The sequence below is a fragment of the Mauremys reevesii genome, linkage group 19 (assembly GCF_016161935.1).
Source record: "Mauremys reevesii isolate NIE-2019 linkage group 19, ASM1616193v1, whole genome shotgun sequence".
Classification (NCBI taxonomy): Eukaryota; Metazoa; Chordata; order Testudines; family Geoemydidae; genus Mauremys; species Mauremys reevesii.
In genome coordinates, this window is record NC_052641.1 from 3,413,646 (window position 1) to 3,437,063 (window position 23,418).

The following is a 23,418-nucleotide window of genomic DNA, read 5'->3' on the forward strand; positions in this document are numbered from 1 at the left end:
TTCTGTAAAGGCTTTCAGAGTACCTCCAGGAGAGCTTCATGGAGATGTCCCTGGCAGGGCCGCCCAGAGAATTCCAGGGGCCCGGGGTCTTCGGCGATGGGGGGCCCTTCCCTTCCGGGACCCGCCGCCGAAGTGCCCCAAAGACCCACGGCGCCCCCCGCTGCCGAATTACCGCCGAAGCGGGACCCGCCGCCGAAGTGCAGCCCGGTCTTCGGCGGTATTTCGGCAGCGGGGGGGCCCCGCCGCGGGTCTTCGGGGCACTTCGGCGGTGGGTCCCGGAAGGGAAGGGCCCCCCGCCGCCGAATTACCGCCGAAGACCGGGCTGCAGTTCGGCGGCGGGTCCCGCTCCATCTTCGGCCGTAATTTGCCAGCGGGGGGTCCTTCCGCCCCGGAGCGGAAGGACCCCCCCGCCGGCGAAGACCGGGAGCGAAGAAGCTCCTGCACCCGGCCCTGCAAGACTTTTCCGGGGCCCCTGGAGCGAGTGAGGGACCCCGCTCCAGGGGCCCCGAAAAACTCTCGTGGGGGCCCCTGTGGGGCTTGGGGCAAATTGCCCCTCTTGCCCCCCCCTCTGGGCGGCCCTGGTCCCTGGAGGATTCCCGCTCCATCCCCAGACACGTTAACAGACTTTTCCAGTAGCTGTACTGGCTGCGAATGCATCCCAAGTCTTCAGGGCAAATCAAACATTAAACACAATTGTTTTTAAACCCTGTACTGTAGTTACAAATGTGCACTCACCAGAGGTGCCTTCTCCGGCTTCAGGGTCCAGGAACCTGCCTTTGGAGGGTATTGGCTCCAAGGTGATGAAAAAGTCCTGGCTGCCAGGGAGAACGGATTCTCTGTTTTCCTGCTGTGCATTCTCCTCCTCATCCTCTTCCTCATCCACAAAATCCTCCTCTCTGTCACGTGAGATTCCCCCTTTGCAGGTGTCCATGGATAGTGGTGGGGTAGTGGTTGGGTCCTCCCCCCCCACCCCGAATGCATGCAGCTGATCATAGAAGTGGCATGTATGGGTCTCTGACCTGGAGGGACCGTTTGCCTCCTTTGTCTTTTGGTAGGGTTGCCTGAGCTCCTTGACTTTCATGCGGCACTGCTGTGTGTCCCTGTAGTAGCCTCTCTCCACCATGCCCTGTGTGATTTTGGCATATAGATTAGCATTTCTTCTTTTTTATTAGAGTTTGGCCTGCACAGATTCTTCTCCCCATACAGCAATCAGATCCACTGTCTCCCATTCGGTCCATGCTGGAGCTTGTTTGTGATTCTGAGACTGCATGCTCACCTGTGCTGCTGAGCTCGCCACGCTGACGAAACAGGAAATGAAATTCAAAATTTCCCGGGGCTTTTCCTGTGTCCCTGGCTAGTGCATCGGAGTTGAGAGTGCTGTCCAGAGCGGTCACATTGGAGCACTCTGGGATAGCTCCCGGAGGCCAATACCATCAAATTGCGTCTGCATACCCCAAATTTGACCCAGCAAGGCTGATTTTAGTGCTACTCCCCTCACTGGGGAGGAGTACAGCAGTCGATTTTAAGAGCCCTTTAGGTCGATGGAACGGGGTTGGTTGTGTAGATGCATTGCTTATAAAATCGACCTAACGTGGCTAAATTCAACCTAACCAGCCCAAAGACTCTCCAAGTGGGTCTTGAATTGCATCAGGCAGCTACCAAATTCATAATGTGACCCTTCTTGGGTCACTGACCATGAGGTCGATCTCATCTGTCACCTTCCTCAAGGACGTCCCCATCTCAGATATTTGCAGAGCAGTGAGGTGGGTGTCAGCCCACACCTTTGCAGAACACTATGTGATCACTGGGGACTCTGCCTCCGATACCATCTTTAGCTCCACAGAACTGTCATCTGTGACTGACGTGACTCTGAAGTCTCAGCCTTCCAAGGGGGACACTGCTCAGGAGTCACCTGAGGGACAGTACTCAAAGAAAAGGAAGTTACTCACCTTGTGCAGTAACGATGGTTCTTCGAGATGTGTGTCCCTGACTCTGTGGGTGCTTCACAACCCGCCCTCCTCCCCTCTACTTCGGAGTTCTCACTATGATTCTGGGTAGAAAAGGACCTGAGGATGGTTAGCTCCCACTTGCTGGCTAGCTTCATGGCACACCATGAGGAGAGATGGTGCATGTGCAGGCCCAATGGACACCGCTACCAAAGTTCTCCAATCAGCAGTGCAAGGACGCAGACACACTACATTGCACACACATCTTGAAGAACCATCGTTACTGCACAAGGTGAGTAACTTCCTCTTCCTTATTCACTTCTCCACACTTGTCATGTTTTTATAGACTTCTGATATCCCCTGTTAGTCATTTCTTAGATGAACAGTCCCAGTCTTTTTAATCTCTCCTTGTACAGAAGCTGTTCTGTACCCTTCATAATTTTTGTTCCCCTTCTCTGTACTTTTCCCCAATTCTAATATATCTTTTTGGAGATGGGGTGACCAGAACTGCACACAGTATTGAAGGTGTGGGTGGGTGTGCCATGGATTTATATAGTGGTATTATGATATTTTCTGTCTTATTAAAGTTAAGATTTTGTCATGGGCATTTTTAGTACATAAGAAGAACATAAGAACATAACAATGGCCATACTGGGTCAGACTAAAGCTCCATCTAGTGCAGTATCTTGTCTTCCGACAGTGTCCAAGGCCAGGTGCCCCAGAGGGAATGAACAGAACAGGTAATCGTCAAGCGATCCATTCCCTGTCGCCCATTCCCAGCTTCTGGCAAACAGAGGCCAGGGACACCATCCCTGCCCATCCTGGCTAATAGCCATTGATGGACCTATCCTCCATGAATTTATCTAGTTCTTTTTTGAACCGTTATAGTCTTGGCCTTCACAATTGTGTTATGAGAAGGAGTAAATAACATTTCCTTATTTACTTTCTCCATGCCAGTCATGATTTTATAGACTTCAATCATATCCCCCCTTAGCCATCTCTTTTCCAAGCTGAAAAGTCCCAGGCTGATTAATCTGTCCTCAGACGGCAGCCGTTCCACACCCCTAATCATTTTTGTTGCCCTTTTCTGAATCTTTTACAATTCCAATGTATCTTTTTTTAAATGAGGTGACCACATCTGCACGCAGTATTCAAGGTGTGGGCGTACCATGGATTTATATAGAGGCAATATGATATTTTCTGTCTTATTATCTATCCCTTTCTTAATGATTCCCAATATTTTGTTTGCTTTTTTGACTACCACTGCCCATTGAGTGGATGTTTTCAGAGAACTATCCACAATGACTCCACACTCTCTTGCTTGAGTGGTAACAGCTAATTTAGACCCCATCATTTTTCCAATCTGCATCACTTTGCATTTATCAACATTGAATTTCATCTGCCATTTTGTTGCCCAGTCACCCAATTTTGAGAGATTCTTTTGTAGCTCTTTGCAGCCGGCCTGGGACTTAACTATCTTGAGTAGTTTTGTATCATCTGCAAAGTTTGCCACCTCACTGTTTTTCCCTTTTTCCAGATCATTTATGAATATACTTGTAGCAGGGTGCTGGTGCACAAGCACCTAATTAGCCCCTGCTCAGCCAGCCTCAATCAGGGGAAAAAGATTGGGGCTGGGGAAAAGGCTGGTGCCTGGCCTCAGGAACTGGCTGCACCTGTGGGCCTGCTCAGAGAAGAGCTATAAAGGCTGCTGGCAGCCAGTGCAAGGGGTGGGATTGGCCAGGGAAGGGGTAGTCTCCAGAGGGAAGGGAGAAACCCTGCCAAGGGGAGACGAAAGCCTTATAAACTTTGTATATAGTGTTGCTGGTGGTGGGTACTAGTTGTGAATAAAAACCACGGGTGCTGCAAAAGAGAAGCCTGAAGGTGCTTTATTGAAGGAGCCCAGAGCAGCAGGAAGGCAGGCCAGGAAAGGACCCGGTTACAATACTGAATAGGACTGGTCCCAGAACAGACCCCTGGGGGACACCACTATTTACCTCTCTCCATTCTGAACACTGACCATTTATTCCTACCCTTTGTTTCCTATCTTTTAACCAGTTACTAATCCACGAGAGCACCTTCCCTCTTATCCCATGACAGCTTACTTTGTGTAAGAGCCTTTGGTGAGGGACCTTGTCAAAGGCTCTCTGAAAGTTCAGGTACACTATGTCGATTGCATTACCCTTGTCCACATGCTTGCTGACTCCCTCAAAGGATTCTAATATATTGGTGAGGCATTTACAAAAGATGTGTTGACTCTTCCCCAATAAACTGTGTTCATCTCTGTGTCCGATAATTCTGTTCTTTCCTAGAGTTTCAACCAATTTGCCCAGTACTGAAGTCAGGCTTTCTGCCCTTCAATTGCCAGGATCACCTCTGGAGCCTTTTTAAAAAAGGGATCTTTCATTAGCTACCGTCCAGTCATCTGGTACAGTGGTTGATTTAAATGATAGATTACATAGCACAGTTAGCAGTTTTGCAATTTCATGTCTGAGTTCCTTCAGAACTCTTGGGTAAATACCAGCTGGTCCTGGTGACATTACTGTTTCATTTATCAATTTGTTCCAAAATCTCCTCTCGTGACACCTCCATCTGGGACAGTTCCTCAGATTTGTCACCAAAAAAGAATGGCTTATGTGTGGGAATCTCCCTCATGTCCTCTGCAGCGAAGACAGGTGCAAATAATTCATTTAGCTTCTCCATGAATGGCCTAGTGTTTCTCAGGTGCTTCTTTAACACCTGAATCATCCAGTATCCTCACTGATTGTGTGCCAGGCTTCCTGCTTCTGTTGTACTTTAAAATAAAGCCCTGCTGTTAATTTTTATGTATTCTTTTTTGGTCTGCCTAATTATACTTTCCTTTTCCAGGGAAGCAAAATCCTATAAATCTTACAGTACATTAATGAAAATTAGAGCTGTCAAGTGATTAACAAAAATCAGTCGTGATTAATTGCACTGTTAATAATAGAATACCATTTATTTAAATATTTTTGGATGCTTTCTACATTTTCAAATATTTTGATTTCAATTACAACACAGAATACAAAGTGTACAGTGCTCACTTTATATTTATTTTTTATTACAAGTATTTGCACTGTAAAAAAACAAAAGAAATACTGGTAGTATTTTTCAATTCACCTAATACAAGTACTGTAGCACAATCTGTTTATCATTAAATTCGAACTTACAAATGTAGAATTTTGTACAAAAAGCTGCATTCTAAAATAAACAATGTAAAATTTTAAAGCCTGCAAATTCACTCAGTCCTACTTCTTGTTCAGACAATTGCTCAGACAAACAAGCTTGCTTACATTTGCAGGAGATACTGCTGCCCACTTCTTGTTTACAATGTCACCTGAAAGTGAGAACAGGTGTACTCATGGCAGTGTTTTAGCCAGCATCGCATGATATTTACATGCCAGATACACTAAGGATTCACGTGTCCCTTCATGCTTCAACCACCATTCCAGGGACATGCGTCCATGCTGATGATGGGTTCTGCTCGATAACAATCCAAAGCAGTACGCACCAATGCACGTTCATTTTCATTATCTGAGTCAGATGCCACTAGCAGAAGGTTGATTTTCTTTTTTGGTGGTTCAGGTTCTGTAGTTTCTGCATCGGAGTGCTGGTCCTTTAAGATGTCTGAAAGCATGCTCCACACCTCGTCCCTCTCAGATTTTGGAAGGCACTTCAGATTCTTAAACCTTGGGGCGAGTGCTGCAGCTATCTTTAGAAATCTCACATTGGTACCTTCTTTGTGTTTCGTCAAATCTGCAGTGAAATTGTTCTTAAAATGAACAACATGTGCTGGGTCATCATCCGAGACTGCGAGAACATGAAATATGTGGCAGAATGTGGGTAAAACAGAGCAGGGGACATGCAATTCTCCCAACAAGGAGTTCAGTCATAAATTTAATTAACGCTTTTTTTTTTTAACGAGTGTCATCAGCATTAAAGCATGTCCTGTGGAATGGTGGCTGAAGCATGAAGGAGCATACAAATGTTTAGCATCTCTGGCATGTAAATACCTTGCAATGCCAGCTACATATGTACCATGCAAATGCCTGTTCTCACTCTCTGGTGACATTGTAAATAAGAAGTGGGCAGCATTATCTCCTGTAAATGTAAGCCGTGTTAGTCTTGGTGATTGACTGAATGAGAAGTAAGACTGAGTGGACTTGTAGGCTCTGAAGTTGTACATTGTTTTGTTTTTTAGTGCAGTTATGTAAAAAAAAATCTACATTTGTAAGTTGCACTTTCACGACAAAGAGATTGCACTACAGTAGTTGTATGAGGAGAATTGAACAATACTATTTCTTTTGTTTATCATTTTTATAATGCAAATATTTGTAATAAAAAATAATATATACTTTGATTTCAATTATAACACAGAGTACACCTCTACCCCGATATAACGCTGTCCTTGGGAGCCAAAAAATCTTACTGCGTTATAGGTGAAACCGTGTTATATCAAACTTGCTTTGATCCGCCGGAGTGCGCAGCCCTGCCCCCGCCCCGAGCACTGCTTTACCGCGTTATTTCCAAATTCATGTTATGTCAGGTTGCGTTATATCGGGGTAGAGGTGTATATGAAAATGTAGAAAAACATCCACAATATTTAATACATTTCAATTGGTATTCTATTGTTTAACAGTGCGATTAAACTGCAATTAATCGCGATTAATTTTTGAGTTAATCGCGTGATTGAGAGTCCTAATGAAAATCCTCTACAGCAACATTTCAACCATTGAAAGCTCCATATGAAATGCCCTCAACTAGTTTCACTTGAGCTCCAAATACAGCTCCAAAGCAGGCCTGGCCTGTGCTTCCCTCACTGCATTTGCTGTTAGCTATGTCTGTAGTGTAATGTTGCTCAGAAACTCTATCTGATTTTCAGGTTTTTGTTTGCTGAATCTGTATATTAACTAGCATTGACTCAGGCTGTTAGGCCATGTTATCCACCTGGCTATAAAGCACTGATGGCCAACAGTCTGTACATGGCCAAATGTCTTTTTTCCAGGTCTTGGCTTTGCTGATGCTGTTGTTTGGAGGAGGGGTCTGTATGAGGAGTCATGCTTGCAGTCTGCTCAGATATTTATGCAATCATAAATTTTCTTCCCCTTTCACTGACTGCAGCCCCACACTGGAAGTTGAGAGAATTCCCTCACAAATCTGAATGCCAGCAGGACTATTTCAAAGGGGACACAAGTTGTAACATGCCATATGATGCAAGGATGTGTATCTTGTTCTGTAAACTATCAAGAATTATTTATTTTTAATTTCCAGCAACCACAGGCCATAAACTGTATAAAAAAAAACCCTATAAAAAACTAAGAGGATACCTGATGGCTGGAGGTTGCTGCTGAAAAATGTATTAGAAAAGGTGCAGTCATTAATTTAAAAATATGGGGCTAGGTTCTGCTCTCAGCTATACAGGGAGTACAATGCAGTGTTCCTACAAATTTTTACCCTGGAGTTTGGGTGCTTGGCACTTCCCAGGATCAGGCACTTATGTCAGTCACATAGCAGTCTAACTGAGTGCAGAACTCCACCCATGTTTAAGACAAAGGTACATCTCAAAATTGCCATTACCTGATATAAGGAGAAGTGATACCTTTTATTTGTAGAGAAGGAGTGAGGCTTTTAAAAGCACTAAACATACTGATAGCTAGCTAGCACTGTCAGAAGGAACGAGGATATGGCTTTGTCATGTTTTTACTATCCTGGTGAGTCCTCCTCAAATTATAGAATCATAGAATCTCAGGATTGGAAGGGACCTCAGGAGGTCATCTAGTCCAACCCCCTGCTCAAAGCAGGATCAAACCCAACTAAATCATCCCAGCCAGGGCTTTGTCAAGCCTGACCTTAAAAACCTTTAAGGAAGGAGATTCCACCACCTCCCTAGGTAACCCATTCCAGTGCTTCACCACCCTACTAGTGAAAAAGTTTTTCCTAATGTCCAATCTAAACCTCCCCCACTGCAACTTAAGACCATTACTCCTTGTTCTGTCCTCTTCTACCACTGAGAACAGTCTAGATCCATCCTCTTTGGAACCCCCTTTCAGATAGCTGAAAGCAGCTATCAAATCCCCCCTCATTCTTCTCTTCTACAGGCTAAACAATCTCAGTTCCCTCAGCCTCTCCTCGTAAGTCATGTGCTCCAGCCCCCTAATCATTTTTGTTGCCCTCCGCTGGACTCTCTCCAATATATCCACATCCCTCTTGTAGTGTGGGGCCCAAAACTGGACACAGTACTCCAAATGAGGCCTCACCAGTGCTGAATAGAGGGGAATGATCACATCCCTCGATCTGCTGGCAATGTCCCTACTTATACAGCCCAAAATGCCATTAGCCTTAGTTGCAAAATCTCCTGTTTCTCCACCCCCAGCATCTCTTCAGCACCCATATTCTTAAGGCATTTTTGCTTTTATTAATATGATCAGAGATCTCACACTGATTTGGGAGTGCTCCAAAGAAACCAGAGTAATCACAGGATTCTACTGGATCTTGTGCAACAGCCTATCCTGGCTTTTCTGGGGCTAAGCGGTTCCTTACTTGTAGTCTCCTTAATGACCAATCTTCAGTCTTCACCAGATTGTTGGTTTTAGAGGATTGGGAAATAATATGTTAGTAGTAAATTGGCAGCATTTCCTTCGTTGTATTAAAGTCCGCCATCTGCATCTGACTGGTACTCAAGGCACCTTTCCCTTTCAGAAAAGACTAAGGTTTGAATAACTATAATGAGCTGATCTGGAGATTATGACAGGCAACAGCAACAAACGGCAACCACCCCCCCCGCCCCCCCTATAAAATACTGTACAAGTCTGTGGTTAAAAGGAACCCATTTCCTGCAGCGATCAACAAAGGAGTGAGAAGAAGAGACTGTCTTATCTTCTAAATAAATGCCCCTCCCCTCATTTTTGTATGTTAAAAACTGTAGACCTGTTTATAATTGATGTTGTGTGTCACTTACAAATCTGATGGATATTTATTTAGCGAAAGGTGTGCTGGGTGTGTGGGGAGAATTATTACAACTCTCCTTGATGTTTTACAAAGGCAGAAAAGCAGTTCAGGACCCTGGTCCGAGTTTTTGCCTCTTCACACTGTAAGTAACCGACACCGGGTCACGTTGCTTATCCATTTCACCCTTTGTAGGCTGTTTCCTTGAGAAGCGCAGAAATTCAGAGCCTTCTCGTTTCCATTTTTGTCCACTAGCGACCCCTACCTTTAGCGAGCGCACTAATCCTACATGGTTTGAATTCTTTCCACTGATTATTTCAGATCAAGCGAGCTGAATTGAGTATTTTCAAGTACATAGGCCACGGATCCTTTGCATTAGGGGGCACCGAAAGGAAAGCACGGCGTGTAGCTCAGGATTGCACTCTGCACGTGATGGTCTGTGGCGCTTAACACGCTTTACCAGGCCCGTCAAGTGCTCTGTTTCTGTCCCAAACAGCATCTCCGGCTGCTCCGAACTGGCCATGGCAACGTGCTGCACAGCGCGCCCACCCCACGCCCGCTCTGCCCAGCTCAGCTCCCCACGGCGGCCAGTTGCGGGGGGGCGGTTGTTGTTTTGTTGTTTTAATGTCTCAACATTCCATCGATCACCGCCCCTCCCCCCAGCGTGGGCCTGGGGGAGGAGGGGGTAGCTCCTCCCTCTGCAATGTATCAATGTCCCATCCCCGATCCCCCCCTTCCCCGTTGGGTGGAATCCAATCACCGTCTTTCTTCCCCGCCCCTGTGGATACGGGGAAGCGTCACAGACGTGCTATTGTTATGCAAATAAAAGGCTGCCTAAAAGGAGCTGCCCAGGGTATCCTGCCCGCTAAAGACGCCCAGGGAAGTGGCTGAGGGGAGGGGGGTTCGCCCGGAGGGAGCACTAAGGAACCGGGGGGATCTGCTACGAGACGAGAGCCCCTCTCTGGGATAAGCACGGAGCTTCCCCCTGGCTCCGGGCGCAGCACCAGAGACTCCGAGCACCGGGAGCCAGGCAAGCCGGGCTCCGGCTGGATCCGCAGCCGGGGCGGATAGCAGCAGCGGCGGCAGCAGCAGGGCGCTTGCCGGCCGGCCGCCAGCCTCACGCACCCTGGGAGCCGCACGGAAGCTGCTGGGCCGCGCTCGGCGGGGGGGCGCGCAGCTGTACCGCGGGGGAGCTCGGTGCCCAGGGGGTCTCTTAGCCGGGCCTGATCCGAGCTGCCCCGCGCCCCGGCCCCCCGCCGCCGCCACGCTCGGATCTTTGCTGGCTTCCATGAGCGTCCGCGCCCAGGGACTTGTCCGGAGGCCGCGCTCTCAGCCGCAGGGTGCCCCGCTTGCGCGCCGAGCCCCCGCCCCTAGCTTGGGGCTCGCGGAGCGCCCGTGCCGAGCTGGGTGAGGCGGAGCGGGGCACGGAGACCTGCGCCCGCCCGGCACCGCTGCGCCCGGATCCAGCTGCCCGGCCGCGGCCATGAGCCAGACGGAGCTGTCCACCTGCTCGGCCCCGCAGAGCCAGCGCATCTTCCAGGAGGCGGTGCGCAAGGGCAACACCAAGGAGCTGCAGTCGCTGCTGCAGAACATGACGAACTGCGAGTTCAACGTGAACTCGTTCGGGCCCGAGGGGCAGACGGCGCTGCACCAGTCCGTCATCGACGGCAACCTGGAGCTCGTCAAGCTGCTCGTCAAGTTCGGCGCGGACATCCGCCTGGCCAACCGCGACGGCTGGAGCGCGCTGCACATCGCCGCCTTCGGGGGCCACCAGGACATCGTGCTCTACCTGATCACCAAGGCCAAGTACTCGGCGGGCAGCCGGTGACGCTGCTCCGGGCCCCGGGGAGCGGCGCGCTCCGCAGGACAGGCTGGGCTGGCGGGGCGAGGACCGGGGCCGCGTCTGCTCCGACCGCTCGGGTCGGGGAGCGGATCGTGCCCCGGGGCGCACGCACACGGCTCCCCGCCCGGGGCTGCGTCCTGCCCCACGCTGGGCGCCCTGCGGACTCCAGCCTCGGGCTGCCGCAGGGGCCGCCCTGGGCTGCCGCGGGTGAGGCGGGGGGCAGGACCCGGCCCTCCGGGAGATGGGGGACCTCTCCGAGGGGCGGGCTGGGCCCTTCCTCAGCCCCGGCTGCCTGGCCCGGGACAAAGGTGCCTTCCTAAATCGAGTCCGCTGGCACGAGCTGCGGGCGGCCCCTCCCCAGGTGGGGTTGGCCGGCCGCTGCGGGGTGCGGGAGCAGTGACTGACCCGCCTGGGGCCCCGGCTGCCAGACACGCCGACTCGGGGCGGGCACTCAGCCGCATCGCCGGACCCAGGGGAGACGTGGGGGTTGGGCTGATTGTTTATTTTTGTTTAAATGACAAAGCTGCTTGGACTCCATGTTTTTTGCAAAGAAATCTGGGGCCCACAAAGATTTTACTGAAAAACCATTTAACTGCTTTCAAAGGGGTTTTGTCTTTCAAGGGTTTTTTCTCCTACTGTAATTTTTCTATCTTTTTTTTTTTTTTTTTTTTGCCATCTACCTCGGCTGCGCTCACAGTATTCACGGTTTCAGTCAGAGATCTGGTCAGATGCTTTAAAGTGCACTCACATTTTCCCCTCCCCCCCAAATTTGGTGGCTTGTCAGTCCTTGGAAGCTGTCCCCGATTTTAAAGTATTCTGGCTCAGAAGTGACGTCATTTCAGCATTTTTAACAGATCAAAATGTAATTTGTTTAAAACCAATCGGTGCTTTTTTTTTTCCCAAAAAAAATGCAAGTTCTAAACTGTAGCATGAGCAAAGGTTCTGTCTTTCATGAGTGGGGTGGGTGGCTAAGCTGACCTATATTTCCCTGTAGCAAAGAGTGTAAAAGTGTCTCTTTTGCAGTCTTCTCCCATTGTTTTTACACAGTAACTGATCTTTAATTTTTGAGGCTCTATATTGGAATATGACACACTATTTCCCCCACCTGATCTCTCTTCTTTTTTTAAATTTCCTTTTGAGTGTATGATCCAGCCTAGGCCTAGGCCTGCTAAAATCACAGGAAAGACTTTTGATCATTTTATATTTTTCTTTTTAAAATATAATACTGGCGGGATTAGGAAATCCTGGATTTAAAACAATAAAATAAAAGTGAAATGAAATAAACGCTAGAGGCAGAGGAATTGCTTTTGCACAGAAAAAGAGTGTGAGCACCCCCTGCAGTCTAGGAGGAAAGTTTCAAGAACAACCCGAAAACTACTGAGAAATAATTTGGGATTATTATTTTTTTTTTTAATTTTTTTTTTGGTGAAACTTGGCTAACACTTCTCAATGCAGAATGATTCCATCTGACTTTATATAAATGAAAGGGAGGAAGAAGAGGAACCCATCTTAAACTGCATTTGGAAGTGACTGCACATATAATTGCAATGCTGCTTTTTGTTGCCATGGCACAACAACATCCATTTTAAAAAATGCAGAAAATTTCAGAAGTCTCCTTTCCACTGTTGATCTTTTATCCCTCTGTTTGTCTGCACTAAAAACCCTTATCACTGCCATCTCCTCGCTATCCTCTCTTATTCCCCTTATCCAAACCCTTACAGTTAAAAAAATAGTTATCTACTTTTTTTTGTTGTGTTATAACTATTTATCATATATGTATATATTTGTGGGTGATGTTTGTGTGCCTGGTTTTGTTTGAAGCTATCTGTGAGTGGTTCAAAAGTACGGTTTGGAAAATATGCATTTTTTCTAGTCTTAAAACTAAACTTGAGTCTGCCATGGTTTTTTTGTTTTGTTTTGTTTTTCATTGCACTGAATATTCTGCTTTGTCTATGATGGTTTCACCTGCAGTTTTTTCTCTCTTAAACAATTTATATGATTAAAAAGCTCCAGATTAAAAAAAAAAGTCCTTTGAAAGTGTCTATTGTTAATGCTGTAATTTACAAGGAACTTCTTAGTTTGCAAACTTTCTCTGTGAGCGTTGAAGATGGTGTTAAGCACTTTTGTTGGTGCTTCTCTGTTATAGGGGGGAACAATATCTTTTCTGATGAGGTTTTATTATAGTTACCAGATGGTTGCACATTTTTTTAAAATAAATGGATTTGCCACAATAATGTCATAACATTTATGACATAATATTAAAAAAAATAGTGTATTTTAAAGCCAAGTTCTAGATTGATTTTTTTTTAAAGAAATCTTGGTTATAAACCCAATTCTAAAGGGAGTTCTGTCCAGTGTTGTAAAGACAACATAATGTAACCCATATTTATATTTTTATAAAATACCTATTAAGACTGTGAATCTCTTGTGTGAATTGCTAAGTGAGTTTAAGAAAAGTGTTGTTCCTCTTCAGCTTCTTGGAGCTTTAGGCATGATTAGAATTTGAAAATTGTACATTGGGGAAGGGGGTTTGCTCTGAAATTGTGCGTTGATGTATTTTTGCATCACTTTTTAAAAAATTTATTTTACTGAAAAGCTGCTGCCTTTCCTAGTCCCTATAGTTTCAATTTTCTATGCAACCCCACAAACCCCATATATATTTTGTTATCCTGAGAAATAAAAGGGATGCTGATTTATTCAAATTTAAATGAGGTTTTTCTCCCCCCCTCTTGTTTGGCTCATAGTGCTGCTGACCCTTCATGCCAAAATGGCGAGTACAAGAAAAAAGACAGGTTGGGGGGAGGCTCTTTTGTGCATGACTGGACACCTTTTGGCAGTCATCTTTGTTGTTATTATTTTTGTAAGAAGAATATATTGCTAATGTCAGTGAAATAAGCAGACATTGAAGCTGATGCACAGATTGCTCCAGAAAGGAGTTTTTCTGTAGATTTTTCTCTAGATGCGAATACCTTTTTTAATTATGTTAATTAATGTTAAGAATTTTTAGGCTTATATTGAAGCTGTATGTGGGTCACTATATGATCATTTCTAACTGGATAAAGTCTGTACAGTACAGCATATTCCTGAGTGTATGATATAGACTTGTAGCCCCAGAGTGAGAAATTTATAAATAAATTTTTCATTGATCTTTTTATAAAAAAAAAAGTGGCTTTTTGGTTTGTTCTTTCCCACACGTACATCAGTGAAGTTACAGGCGTGGTAGTGACAACTCCTCACGTGCCTGGGACAAGAAAGCAGTTCGCTACATTGCAAAGGGATTGCTCCCATCCAGTGTTAAAAATGTTGATCAGAAGCTTGTGTTGTACACTGCCTTTCATCCAAGTGCCCTTGAATGTATTTGAAAACCCAGAACATGGAAAGCCAACACATTTGTTGAACTCTGGAGTAAATAAAGATTTGTGAAGTGTTTCCAAGCAACAGAGAGTGGAATAAATCTCAGGCTTGTAAAAGCTACAGGATTGTAGTCACATTTTCTGACAGTGAACTAGTTAGTCTCTCTCTCTCTCTCTCTTTTAATCACATGTAGCATTTTCCTTTGTACTAATTATTCCTTGAATATGCTGGTTTAGATAAGGATGATGAGCAAATACTGTCTTTCTCTAGCCATGGCTTCAATACAGTTACATCCCCTAGATTTTAAATCCCATGTCTCAGTTATTAAACTGCTGTCTCCATTCATTTGTATAGAAAAATAAATATAGCCGCCTTCTTGCATCAAACAAACCCCAGAGGTGTCATTCAGCGGGTTGCAAGGCAGTGTCATCGTTCAGTCCCAGTATCTAGGTTCTGATCCTGTGAGGTGCTGGGCATCCTTCGCTCCCCTGTGAAGTCTATGGGAGCACCTCCTGGATCAGGCTAATGGGCTTGTAGGTATTCCCCATCAAACGCTCAGCACGCTATTTCGTAAACCCCATTGTCCCCGAGCCACACAGGCTGATGAGGGTGCTTTAGAGTAGAGTGTTTTGGGTTTAATGTGCTGAAAATAAAGTTAAATGGAAAAACCCAAGTTCTGTGGCAATGTGTGAGAGGTGTAAGCTACCTGTGTAGCTGCCCTGCCCTGCCCTTCTGGCCTTGTCGGTGCTCAGGATTCTGCAGGAGGCTCCTCTGCGCTGTGGCAAGATCTGTTCATGTACCCGTCTTGATAAAGGCTCTTCTTACTGGAACTGTGGGCCCGAGCTTGTAAGTCAGTGGATGTTTTGCTGTTGATTTCAATGGGAGCAGGACCGGGCCATACATCATGCAAAGCATAGGACCCTACGCTGAACATTTCCAAGGGCTGGTGGAGATTAGCTCCAGGTTTGGGGTTGCCCCATCTTTCTATAAATGCGCAATCCTGCACCCATGGATATCCATGGGAGTTTTGCTGTTGGCCTCAATGAATGCCGGATCGAGCTCCAGGCTAACAACTTTGGACCCCACACCTAGGCTGGTGAGAGAGCACGTTACCAGAGCCCTGAGCGTGGTTTGCCAATATAAGCATATGTAACCCTAGCAAGCTGACTGCCCAACTGTGCTGGGAAACATTCAGCATTGTCTGGGTCACATCTGTGTGCTACCAGCCTGGATGCAGTACTGGTGTGATACCAGCACAGGCTGATATGCATTATGAAGTAAGACCCTGTACGTTTTATTTAGAAACATATTTCAGTTAAATGCCAGGAAGGGGCAGAAACTCCCCAGCTCCCTCTAGAATGCTGCCAATCCCTTGACTACAACAAGCAAATGATTTTTATTTTGAAAGCTGCATAAAACTAATTGCAGCCCAGGCTTCAGCCTAGAGCAAACACTTATGAACCCCTGAAAAGGGGTCAGCCCCTTAACTCCATTGCTTTGCTCCCAGTGGGCACCCGTAGGCTGTGATGGTGTGAGGTTGGGCCCACACTTGGAAGCGTCTTCCCTGGGCAGGAGGAGTGGAGAGAGCAGCAAAGGCCCAGCACATGGAAGCAGGATCCCACTCTGCGTCAGTTGTCCACTTGTGGAGCTTTGCTCAGGCAGCGTTCACAGGGAAGACAATTGCTGGTTTGGCTGAGTCAGGACCAGGCCTTTGCTTTTGGAGCATTTTTCATGATAATTTTGCTGGCACTGAAAATGTCTAATTACAAAGCTCACAACCCTTAGAGGAGGAACAATAGCTGTGTCCACAGGTAATTAATTTCCTCCAGAGCTTCCTACCTTAATGAGGCTCGTTCTTGCAATGGCTCCTGCGTGGGTGTTGGCTCTTGAGCTATTGGGAAACTGAGCTATGCTGAAGAGTAGCATAGAAAAATGCCACAGGTCATTCCAGCTGGGTGTGTGGGGAGTCATCTACAAACCATTAGGGCCCAATCCTGCTTCCATTGAAGCCACCAGGAGTTTAGCCAGGAAAGAGTCAGGTCACTAGGAAACTGCAGCCTGCAACAGCCTCAGGAGCGGCAGGTGAGCTGGGCATGCAGTTGCAGCTGCTGTCTGCTGTTTACACACAGGCTGCTTGCAGCTTACAGCCCTTGTGTATGGCTCGGGTGGAAGAGCAGCACATTACTAATCCCTCTGTTTTTATCAGGAAAAATCCTTCCAAAACCATCAGTCATAACATTTTGTCTCAACGCATTTGTATTGCATGAAGCTCTGAGCAGCAGGCCGATTCGATGGGGCTAGTGCTCGCAGACTGTGAGCGCCTGGGAAGCAGCAGTGGCCAGGCTCAGGTGCTGCTCTGCTCTTGAGGAAACTGCCACTAGACGCCCCCTCTGCTCCCCCTAGCAATAGCAAAGGGGCCGAGGCTGGGTTTGGTGAGGCCTAGCTTAGGCGTTCCAGGACAGAGCCTTCTCCAGCTCCAGCCTTCTAGGGGCAAAAGAGTAAAGAATCCAAAGTGCTGGGTTAGTGTGCAGGAGAGGGCGGTGGCGTGTGACATCCGGGGGCGCTGGTGGTCCCTTCTGGCCTTAAACTCTGTGACTCTGACCTGCGTCCCAGCTTTATTTTGAAACGTTAACAAATCCAAACCCATGAGAGCCACTGTCACTAGCACAGACGTATCAATGGGACTAGGCTGGAAGCCTCTCCAGCACAGCGCTCCCATTGGCTTCACAGAGAGCGCCCGGTGCACAGCACTTGCAGAACTGGCTTCTGCCTTTGGTCTTACATGCTCCTGTTTGTGGGAGAGAGGCAGAGAGCTCGGCCCAGAGCCTAAGCACTGGGTAGAATCTGTACCAAACCTGACACACCTGACTAATACTGCTCAACAATCCCCCTTTGCGGCACAAGGGGCATTTTCCCCACTACAGCGAGGGAAATGGAGGCACACTGAGCACCTTTAGCCCACATTGTAATCAAGGCTCTTAGAAACATGCCCAAATCCAACTACTAGCCTACTTCACATCTTACAGACCATGTAGAATGCAAAAGGTAAATGCACTGCTGTCCCTTATGGAGTGAGGACACGTGCCTGGAGTATGAGCAAATCTGAACTGCCTCGCATGGACACTGCCATGGTCACTACCCAGTGCCAGGCAGAAATGTAATGTGAGTGTATAGCTGTGGGCCAGTGCCGTGCTTTTCAACCCTTTTCCACCTGCAGACCCCTAAAACATTTCAAATGGAGGTGCAGATCCCTTTGGAAATCTTAGACATAGTCTGTGGACCCCAAGGGGTCCAGGGATCACAGGTTGGAAAACCACTGGCCTTGTGTGCTGATCATAGGGTCAGCTCTAATCCAGTCCTGAGCTCCCTCCACGGCCTCAGGCATAGGGTGACCAGATGTCCTGATTTTATAGGGACAGTCCTGATTTTTGGGTCTTTTTCCTATATAGGCTCCTATTACACCCCCCCTCCCCCTGTGTCCTGACTTTTCAGATTTGCTGTCTGCTCACCCTACTCAGGCACATCTTTCACATACCCCTTCGTGCCTCTGTCTATAACAGTTCAGTTTCCTTATCCTGGCTTCTAGTTATCAGCCATAACCTTTGCTCTGTCCCCACTAGCTCCTCTCTGAGAGGCACAGTTGACGAGGGTGCACTGGGATAAGTCAGTCAGAAAAATACATTTTAAAAGCCCAAATGTCTTATAAGGCCAAAAACTTTGGGCCAAACTCAGCCATGGAGTTATTTACATGCTGGCCAGGGAGTCTCCACTGCTGTCGTTTCTATGCTGAGCACCCAGAAGAGTTGCTATTGGAAGTACTGGCCTATTTTACCTTCCACCTTCCTGCACTCTCCTGCTAGCTGCTTTTCCTGCAACTCCCACTCTCTTCAGCTCCCTTGGAAGTTATTCCATTAACTGTAATTGGAAATGGATTGGATTTGTCAATTCCCTAGCACCATATAGAATCATAGAATCTCAGGGTTGGAAGGGACCTCAGGAGGTCATCTAGTCCAACCCCCTGCTCAAAGCAGGACCAATCCCCAGCTAAATAATCCCAGCCAGGGCTTTGTCAAACCTGACCTTAAAAACCTCTAAGGAAGGTACCAGATGACAGAACAAGGAGTAATGGTCTCAAGTTGCAGTGGGGGAGGTTTAGGTTGGATATTAGGAAAAACTTTTTCACTAGGAGGGTGGTGAAGCACTGGAATGGGTTCCCTAGGGAGGTGGTGGAATCTCCTTCCAACCCTGATATTCTATGATTCTATAAGGAGATTCCATCACCTCCCTAGGTAACCCATTCCAGTGTTTCATCCAGGGGCGCTCGTTTTTTTTTTGGCCCCAAGCAGTCATGCGAGCGCCCGCCCGCGCGGAGCCAGCGCGGGGACTCCCGCGGGCATGAGCAGGAGGACTGCGCGCGTGCTGGCTGCTGGCTTCGCTGGCTGGGACGGCGGGCGGGTGGGTGGGCGGGTCCGGCGCTCGCGCTCTGCGGCGCGTGCGCGCGGCGGCAGGTCCAGCCCCGCCCGCCCCCCGCAGCCCCGCCAGCGTCATGCCTGGCGCAGGTCCAGGCGCCCCGGGCTCCTCCGGACTCCCGCGCAGGCGACTGCCCCGCAGGCCCTGCCCCCGCCCCCGCCCCCCCGCGGCCCAGGGGCGCCCCTAGATTACCCCCCTAGGCACAGCAGCTTGCTTGTGCCTGCCTGCCCCCCCTGGTTTCATCACCCTCCTAGTGAAATTGTTTTTCCTAATATCCAACCTAGACCTCTCCCACTGCAACTTGAGACTATTGCTTCTTGTTCTGTCGTTTGTCACCACTGAGAACAACTGAGCTCCATCCTCTTTGGAACTTCAGGTAGTTGAAGGCTGCTATCGAATCCCCCCTCAGTCATCTCTTCTGCGGACTAAATAAGACCAGTTCCCTCAGCCTCTCGTAAATCATGTGCCCCAGCTCCCTAATAATTTTTGTTGCCTTCCGCAGGACTCTCTCCAATTTATCCACATCCTTTTTGTAGTGGGGGTCCCAAAACTGGACGCAATACTCGAGATGTGGCCTCACCAGTGCCAAACAGAGGGGAATAATCACTTCCCTCGATCTGCTGGCAATGCTCCTCATAATGCAGCCCAAAATGCCATTAGCCTTCTTGGCAACAAGGGCACACTGCTGACTCAAATCCAGCTTCTCATCCACTGTAATCCCCCGGTCCTTTTCTGCAGAACTGCTGCTTAGCCAGTCGGTCCCCAGCCTGTAGCGGTGCATGGGATTCTTCTGTCCTAAGTGCAGGACTCTGCACTTGTCCTTGTTGAACCTCATCAGATTACCATATATCACCATATATCTTATACCACTGTAAATCTTGCCTCTGAATCCAGTGCTTTGTAGCTCTACAGCCAAATCAAGGCAGTAAAGCTCAGCTGTTCAGTGGGGCAGTGTGTCTGATCCTGCAGCTCCTACTCACCCTCCAGTGGCATGACCTGTGTGAATAAGGCAAGCAGGATATGACCATGGACATAGAACCTTTTCAGGCAACAAATATGAAAGTGGCCCAGTACATGATAAACTCCATCACATCTCCTGCATCTGCATGGGCAAGAAATTCAGGAGAAACTCACAATATCATGGTAACGTTTTGCATCTTGCTGTAGAGATGGCAATGGAAGAGAATACAAAGTAATCACAACTGCAGGAGTGGAAAGTTGTTTTCTAGACTACGTTGCACTGCTTTAAGGAAAAACACGATCAGGTGCCATAAAAGATTTTCCTCTATCAGAATTATTAGCAGAGGTTTCACACGGCTATGTTGATTTGCAGTCCTCTGCTCTATAAAAAGCAAATCCAAGAAATCTAGGAACTCCAAAGGGTTTTTTCTCCCCTTTTCTATTTTTGTTCCAAAATGTCTTTGTTTCGTGTCGTAAGCACATTCTTCTGGTATTTTTGTGCCTCCCTGGCTGCATGTTATTGTCCACCGGCCACATTACGTAGACTCTGCTGTTCCAAGAGAAACCAAAGAAAGAATCTGAACTTTCAAGTGTTTCCTGCCATTGTCTCTTGCTTTTGTTTGTACTACTGACTCCAAAACAGATGGATCAGTCTCCCCAGTCCTCAGGGGTGATGGGAAGTCAACATAGCCCACAGCTTTGTCTTCTGTCAGATTCCCCTTCATTCGTCAAGCTTAGACATCAGGGTTGAATCAAACAACACATATAGGGGTGGGGGGGGAAGGGAGGTGGGATTTTGTTTGAATTTCAGGGAGCTTAACACAGTAAGTAATGAATGAGAAAGAAAGCCTGTGAGAGAGAGGGGAAGGTCTGTAATCAAAATTCAGCACATTTTAAATAGATGCTTTGTTGGGAGTTTGTATGACTATGATAATGCACCAGACTGGAGCTCAGAATAGGAGTTACCTTTTTAAAAAACACAATTGACTACTGTTTAGGGTTGCGGGGAGGAAGAGGGTTTAAGTACAGAAGTTCAAGGCAGCTATGGTTCCAGGCTTACGCTTTTGCCTCTGCTTCCCTATGCCTTCAGTACTTAATCCCAGTGCTTGGGGAAATGCCCACCATGTGGTACTAGTGGAAAATGTGACAGTTTTGCTGTTGAGCTACTATGAAAGTGAGACCAAAGGCTCATGGAGCTGGTGCTTGGAGCGTAAAGGGTGGGTTCACATTCTGCGCTAGGGCCTGAGTGAGCTGAGCCAGCTTGGTTTCATCCTGGGCCTCATTTGTGAGGAGCCCCAAATCAATTCAAAATGGGACACTAGTTCTCAGCTCCGTTTTCAGTTCTTTCCCGAAAAAGGCCCAAGACCAAACTAGGGAGGGAGTCCTGGGGGGAGGGGCTCCCAGCCTGGACTCCCCTGCCAATTGCTAACCTCCTCAAAAAGATAAACCCCGTCTGCAGGAAGTCCAAGAGACACCTGGCCTTAGAGCTTCCCTGACACCCAGGCCTAACCACAGGGACATCCCATACCGTCCCAGTGCGTGCCCTCCCCCACCAATTCCAGTTCACCACACCACTGCCTTCTCCTCAGTCAAACCCTTCCTAAAACATCTGTGTTGCTACAAGGCCATCAACAAGCTTAGCCTTGAAATTAGATGAAGGTTTCTAACCATCAGAGCAGTGAAGTTCTGGAACAGCCTTCCAAGGGGAGCAGTGGGGGCAAAAAAACCTAACTGGCTTCAAGACTGAGCTTGATAAGTTATATGATGAATTGCCCTCAATGGCATATGGCCCATCTGCGACTGCTATTAGCAAATATCTCTAACGCCCGGAGATGGGACACTAGATGGGGAGGGCTCTGAGTTACTACAGAGAATTCTTTCCCAGGTGTCTGGCTGGTGGGTCTTGTCCACATGCTCAGGGTCTAACTGATCACCATATTTGGGGTCAGGAAGGAATTTCCCCCCAGAACAGATTGGCAGAGACCCTGGGGCATTTTTCATCTTCCTCTGCAGCATGGGGCATGGGTTACTGGCAGGTTTAAACTAGTGTAAATGGTGACTTCTCTGCCACTTGAAGTCTTTAAATCATGATTGAGGACTTCAGTGACTCAGCCAGAGGTTAGGGGTCCATCACAGGAGTGGGTGGGTGAGGTTCTGTGGCCCGCGCTGAGCAGGAGGTCAGACTAGATGAGGGGTTCTCACAACAAAAAATTTTGGTAGCCTCAGAGTGCGGCTACCAACTCTTGCTGGGGGTTGCTCTCACCATTTTCCCTAAAATACGTAATTAACTTGAGGAAAAACAAATAAATATGCACATATACATGCCAAAATCATCGTAATTTGTTTATGTAGGATTTTTTTTGCAGACTCAGTATTAAAAATAATGTACAGTTGTCTCTATTGAGCAGGGGGTTGGACTAGATACCTCCTGAGGTCCCTTCCAACCCTGAGATTCTATGATTCTATGATTCTATTCTTTACTGGACCTAAACAGAATAGAAACACAAATAAGGTGCTTTGCACATTCCTGTCTTTTTTCTTGTTGTTTCTTTTGCTTTTTTTCAAGACTTGCTAGAGTACGTCTGTTGTGAAAAATGATCTGAACAAACACACAAATATCACTTTTCACAGCAGACTCACTCAGTCCCGGCAAGCCTGGGGACAAATTAAGCCCTGGATGGGGAGGTGGGTACAGAGACAGTGGGAGCACTGGGGGAGGTAGCAAGGGCCACGGTGATGGAGGAGAGGGGTGAGACTGGGGCCAGAGCCTGCCACCGCACGGCCAGGGAACGGAGCCAGAAGCACCATGGCTGAAGCCTGCCGCTTGCCACCCAAGGGCTGAACCCCGACCCCACCGACCCTGGGAAGGTGAGGAACTCACTGGCTGCCTGCTCCTCCAGCTTTTGTCTCTCCAGAGTGGGGCAGGGCCCAACCACCCCCCTCCTCCACATCACAGCCCAGGCAGCCGTGGCCACAAGAAAAGCCCCTAGTGCGCATTTGAGAAACACTGCACTAGGTGACCATGATGATCCCTTCTGGCCTTAAAGTCGATGACTCTAACGAGTGAGCTAATTTGCTATCAGCTTCAGTGTGCACTGAAACGTGCACAGCCCTGATACGTCACCGTCTCCCTCTGACATCCCTGTGCTGCCTCCCCAGGTCGGTATTCTCACCCTCACCGCAGAGCTCAGATTAGCCTGGAAGCTCCTTGGGGCTCTGGGCTTGTTCCGGGCTGGGCCCAGCATGCTGCCAGGATCTGTATGAGCAATAGAAACAACGGTGAGGTGAGACTAGCTAGGACCTCCCAGATTAAGAGCTGGGCATGAATTTTGGAGCCTAAGAAGCATAATTATTTCTCTGGTCCCCCCTTGCTCCAGTGGGGTGGGAATATGTTGGAGACCTTGGCCAGCTCAGCTCCACTTACACCTCCCCCCGCATGGCAATCCCTGCAGTCCTTCCCCCTTCTGTGCCCACACACGGCAGAAGGGGGGAACCTAGTCCAGTCCTGCCTGTGAGCGTGACTCATCCCCATCAGCAGGGTGGGGACACAAGCAACGCTTGGAACCCTTCTGGTCATTAGTTGGCATCCTAGGTAAAACGTTCCCTTCCAGGACAGGTTGTCAAGGTCTCATCCCAGTGTGTGTGTGGGGGGGGGGAGGGGGAGGGTCAGCTGCATGTTTCCCACAGGGACCTGGTCTAAAATCACAGGGTTCAAAGGGAGCACTGGGGCTCTGAGCACATGGGCATGCTGGGAAACGGGTGCAGGAGGCTTCAAAGCAGGGACTCTTCGAACCAAGCAAGACCCGGAGTCACAAACCAGGCAGCTCACATTTTCCAGGCAGGCCTGTGCAGTGTCCGTGTCTGGCTCAAAATACCCTGCTAGGC

The 23,418-nt window shown here is 48.0% G+C and overlaps 1 protein-coding gene across 1 annotated transcript; it reads left to right on the forward strand.

The window, feature by feature from the left end:
* The first annotated feature begins 9,657 nt into the window (after positions 1-9,657).
* Positions 9,658-14,188, forward strand: LOC120387025 (NOTCH regulated ankyrin repeat protein). Its single transcript, XM_039507207.1, has one exon. The coding sequence runs from the start codon at positions 10,390-10,392 to the stop codon at positions 10,732-10,734; it is 345 nt and encodes a 114-aa protein (XP_039363141.1). The 5' UTR covers positions 9,658-10,389; the 3' UTR covers positions 10,735-14,188.
* Positions 14,189-23,418: the final 9,230 nt, after the last annotated feature.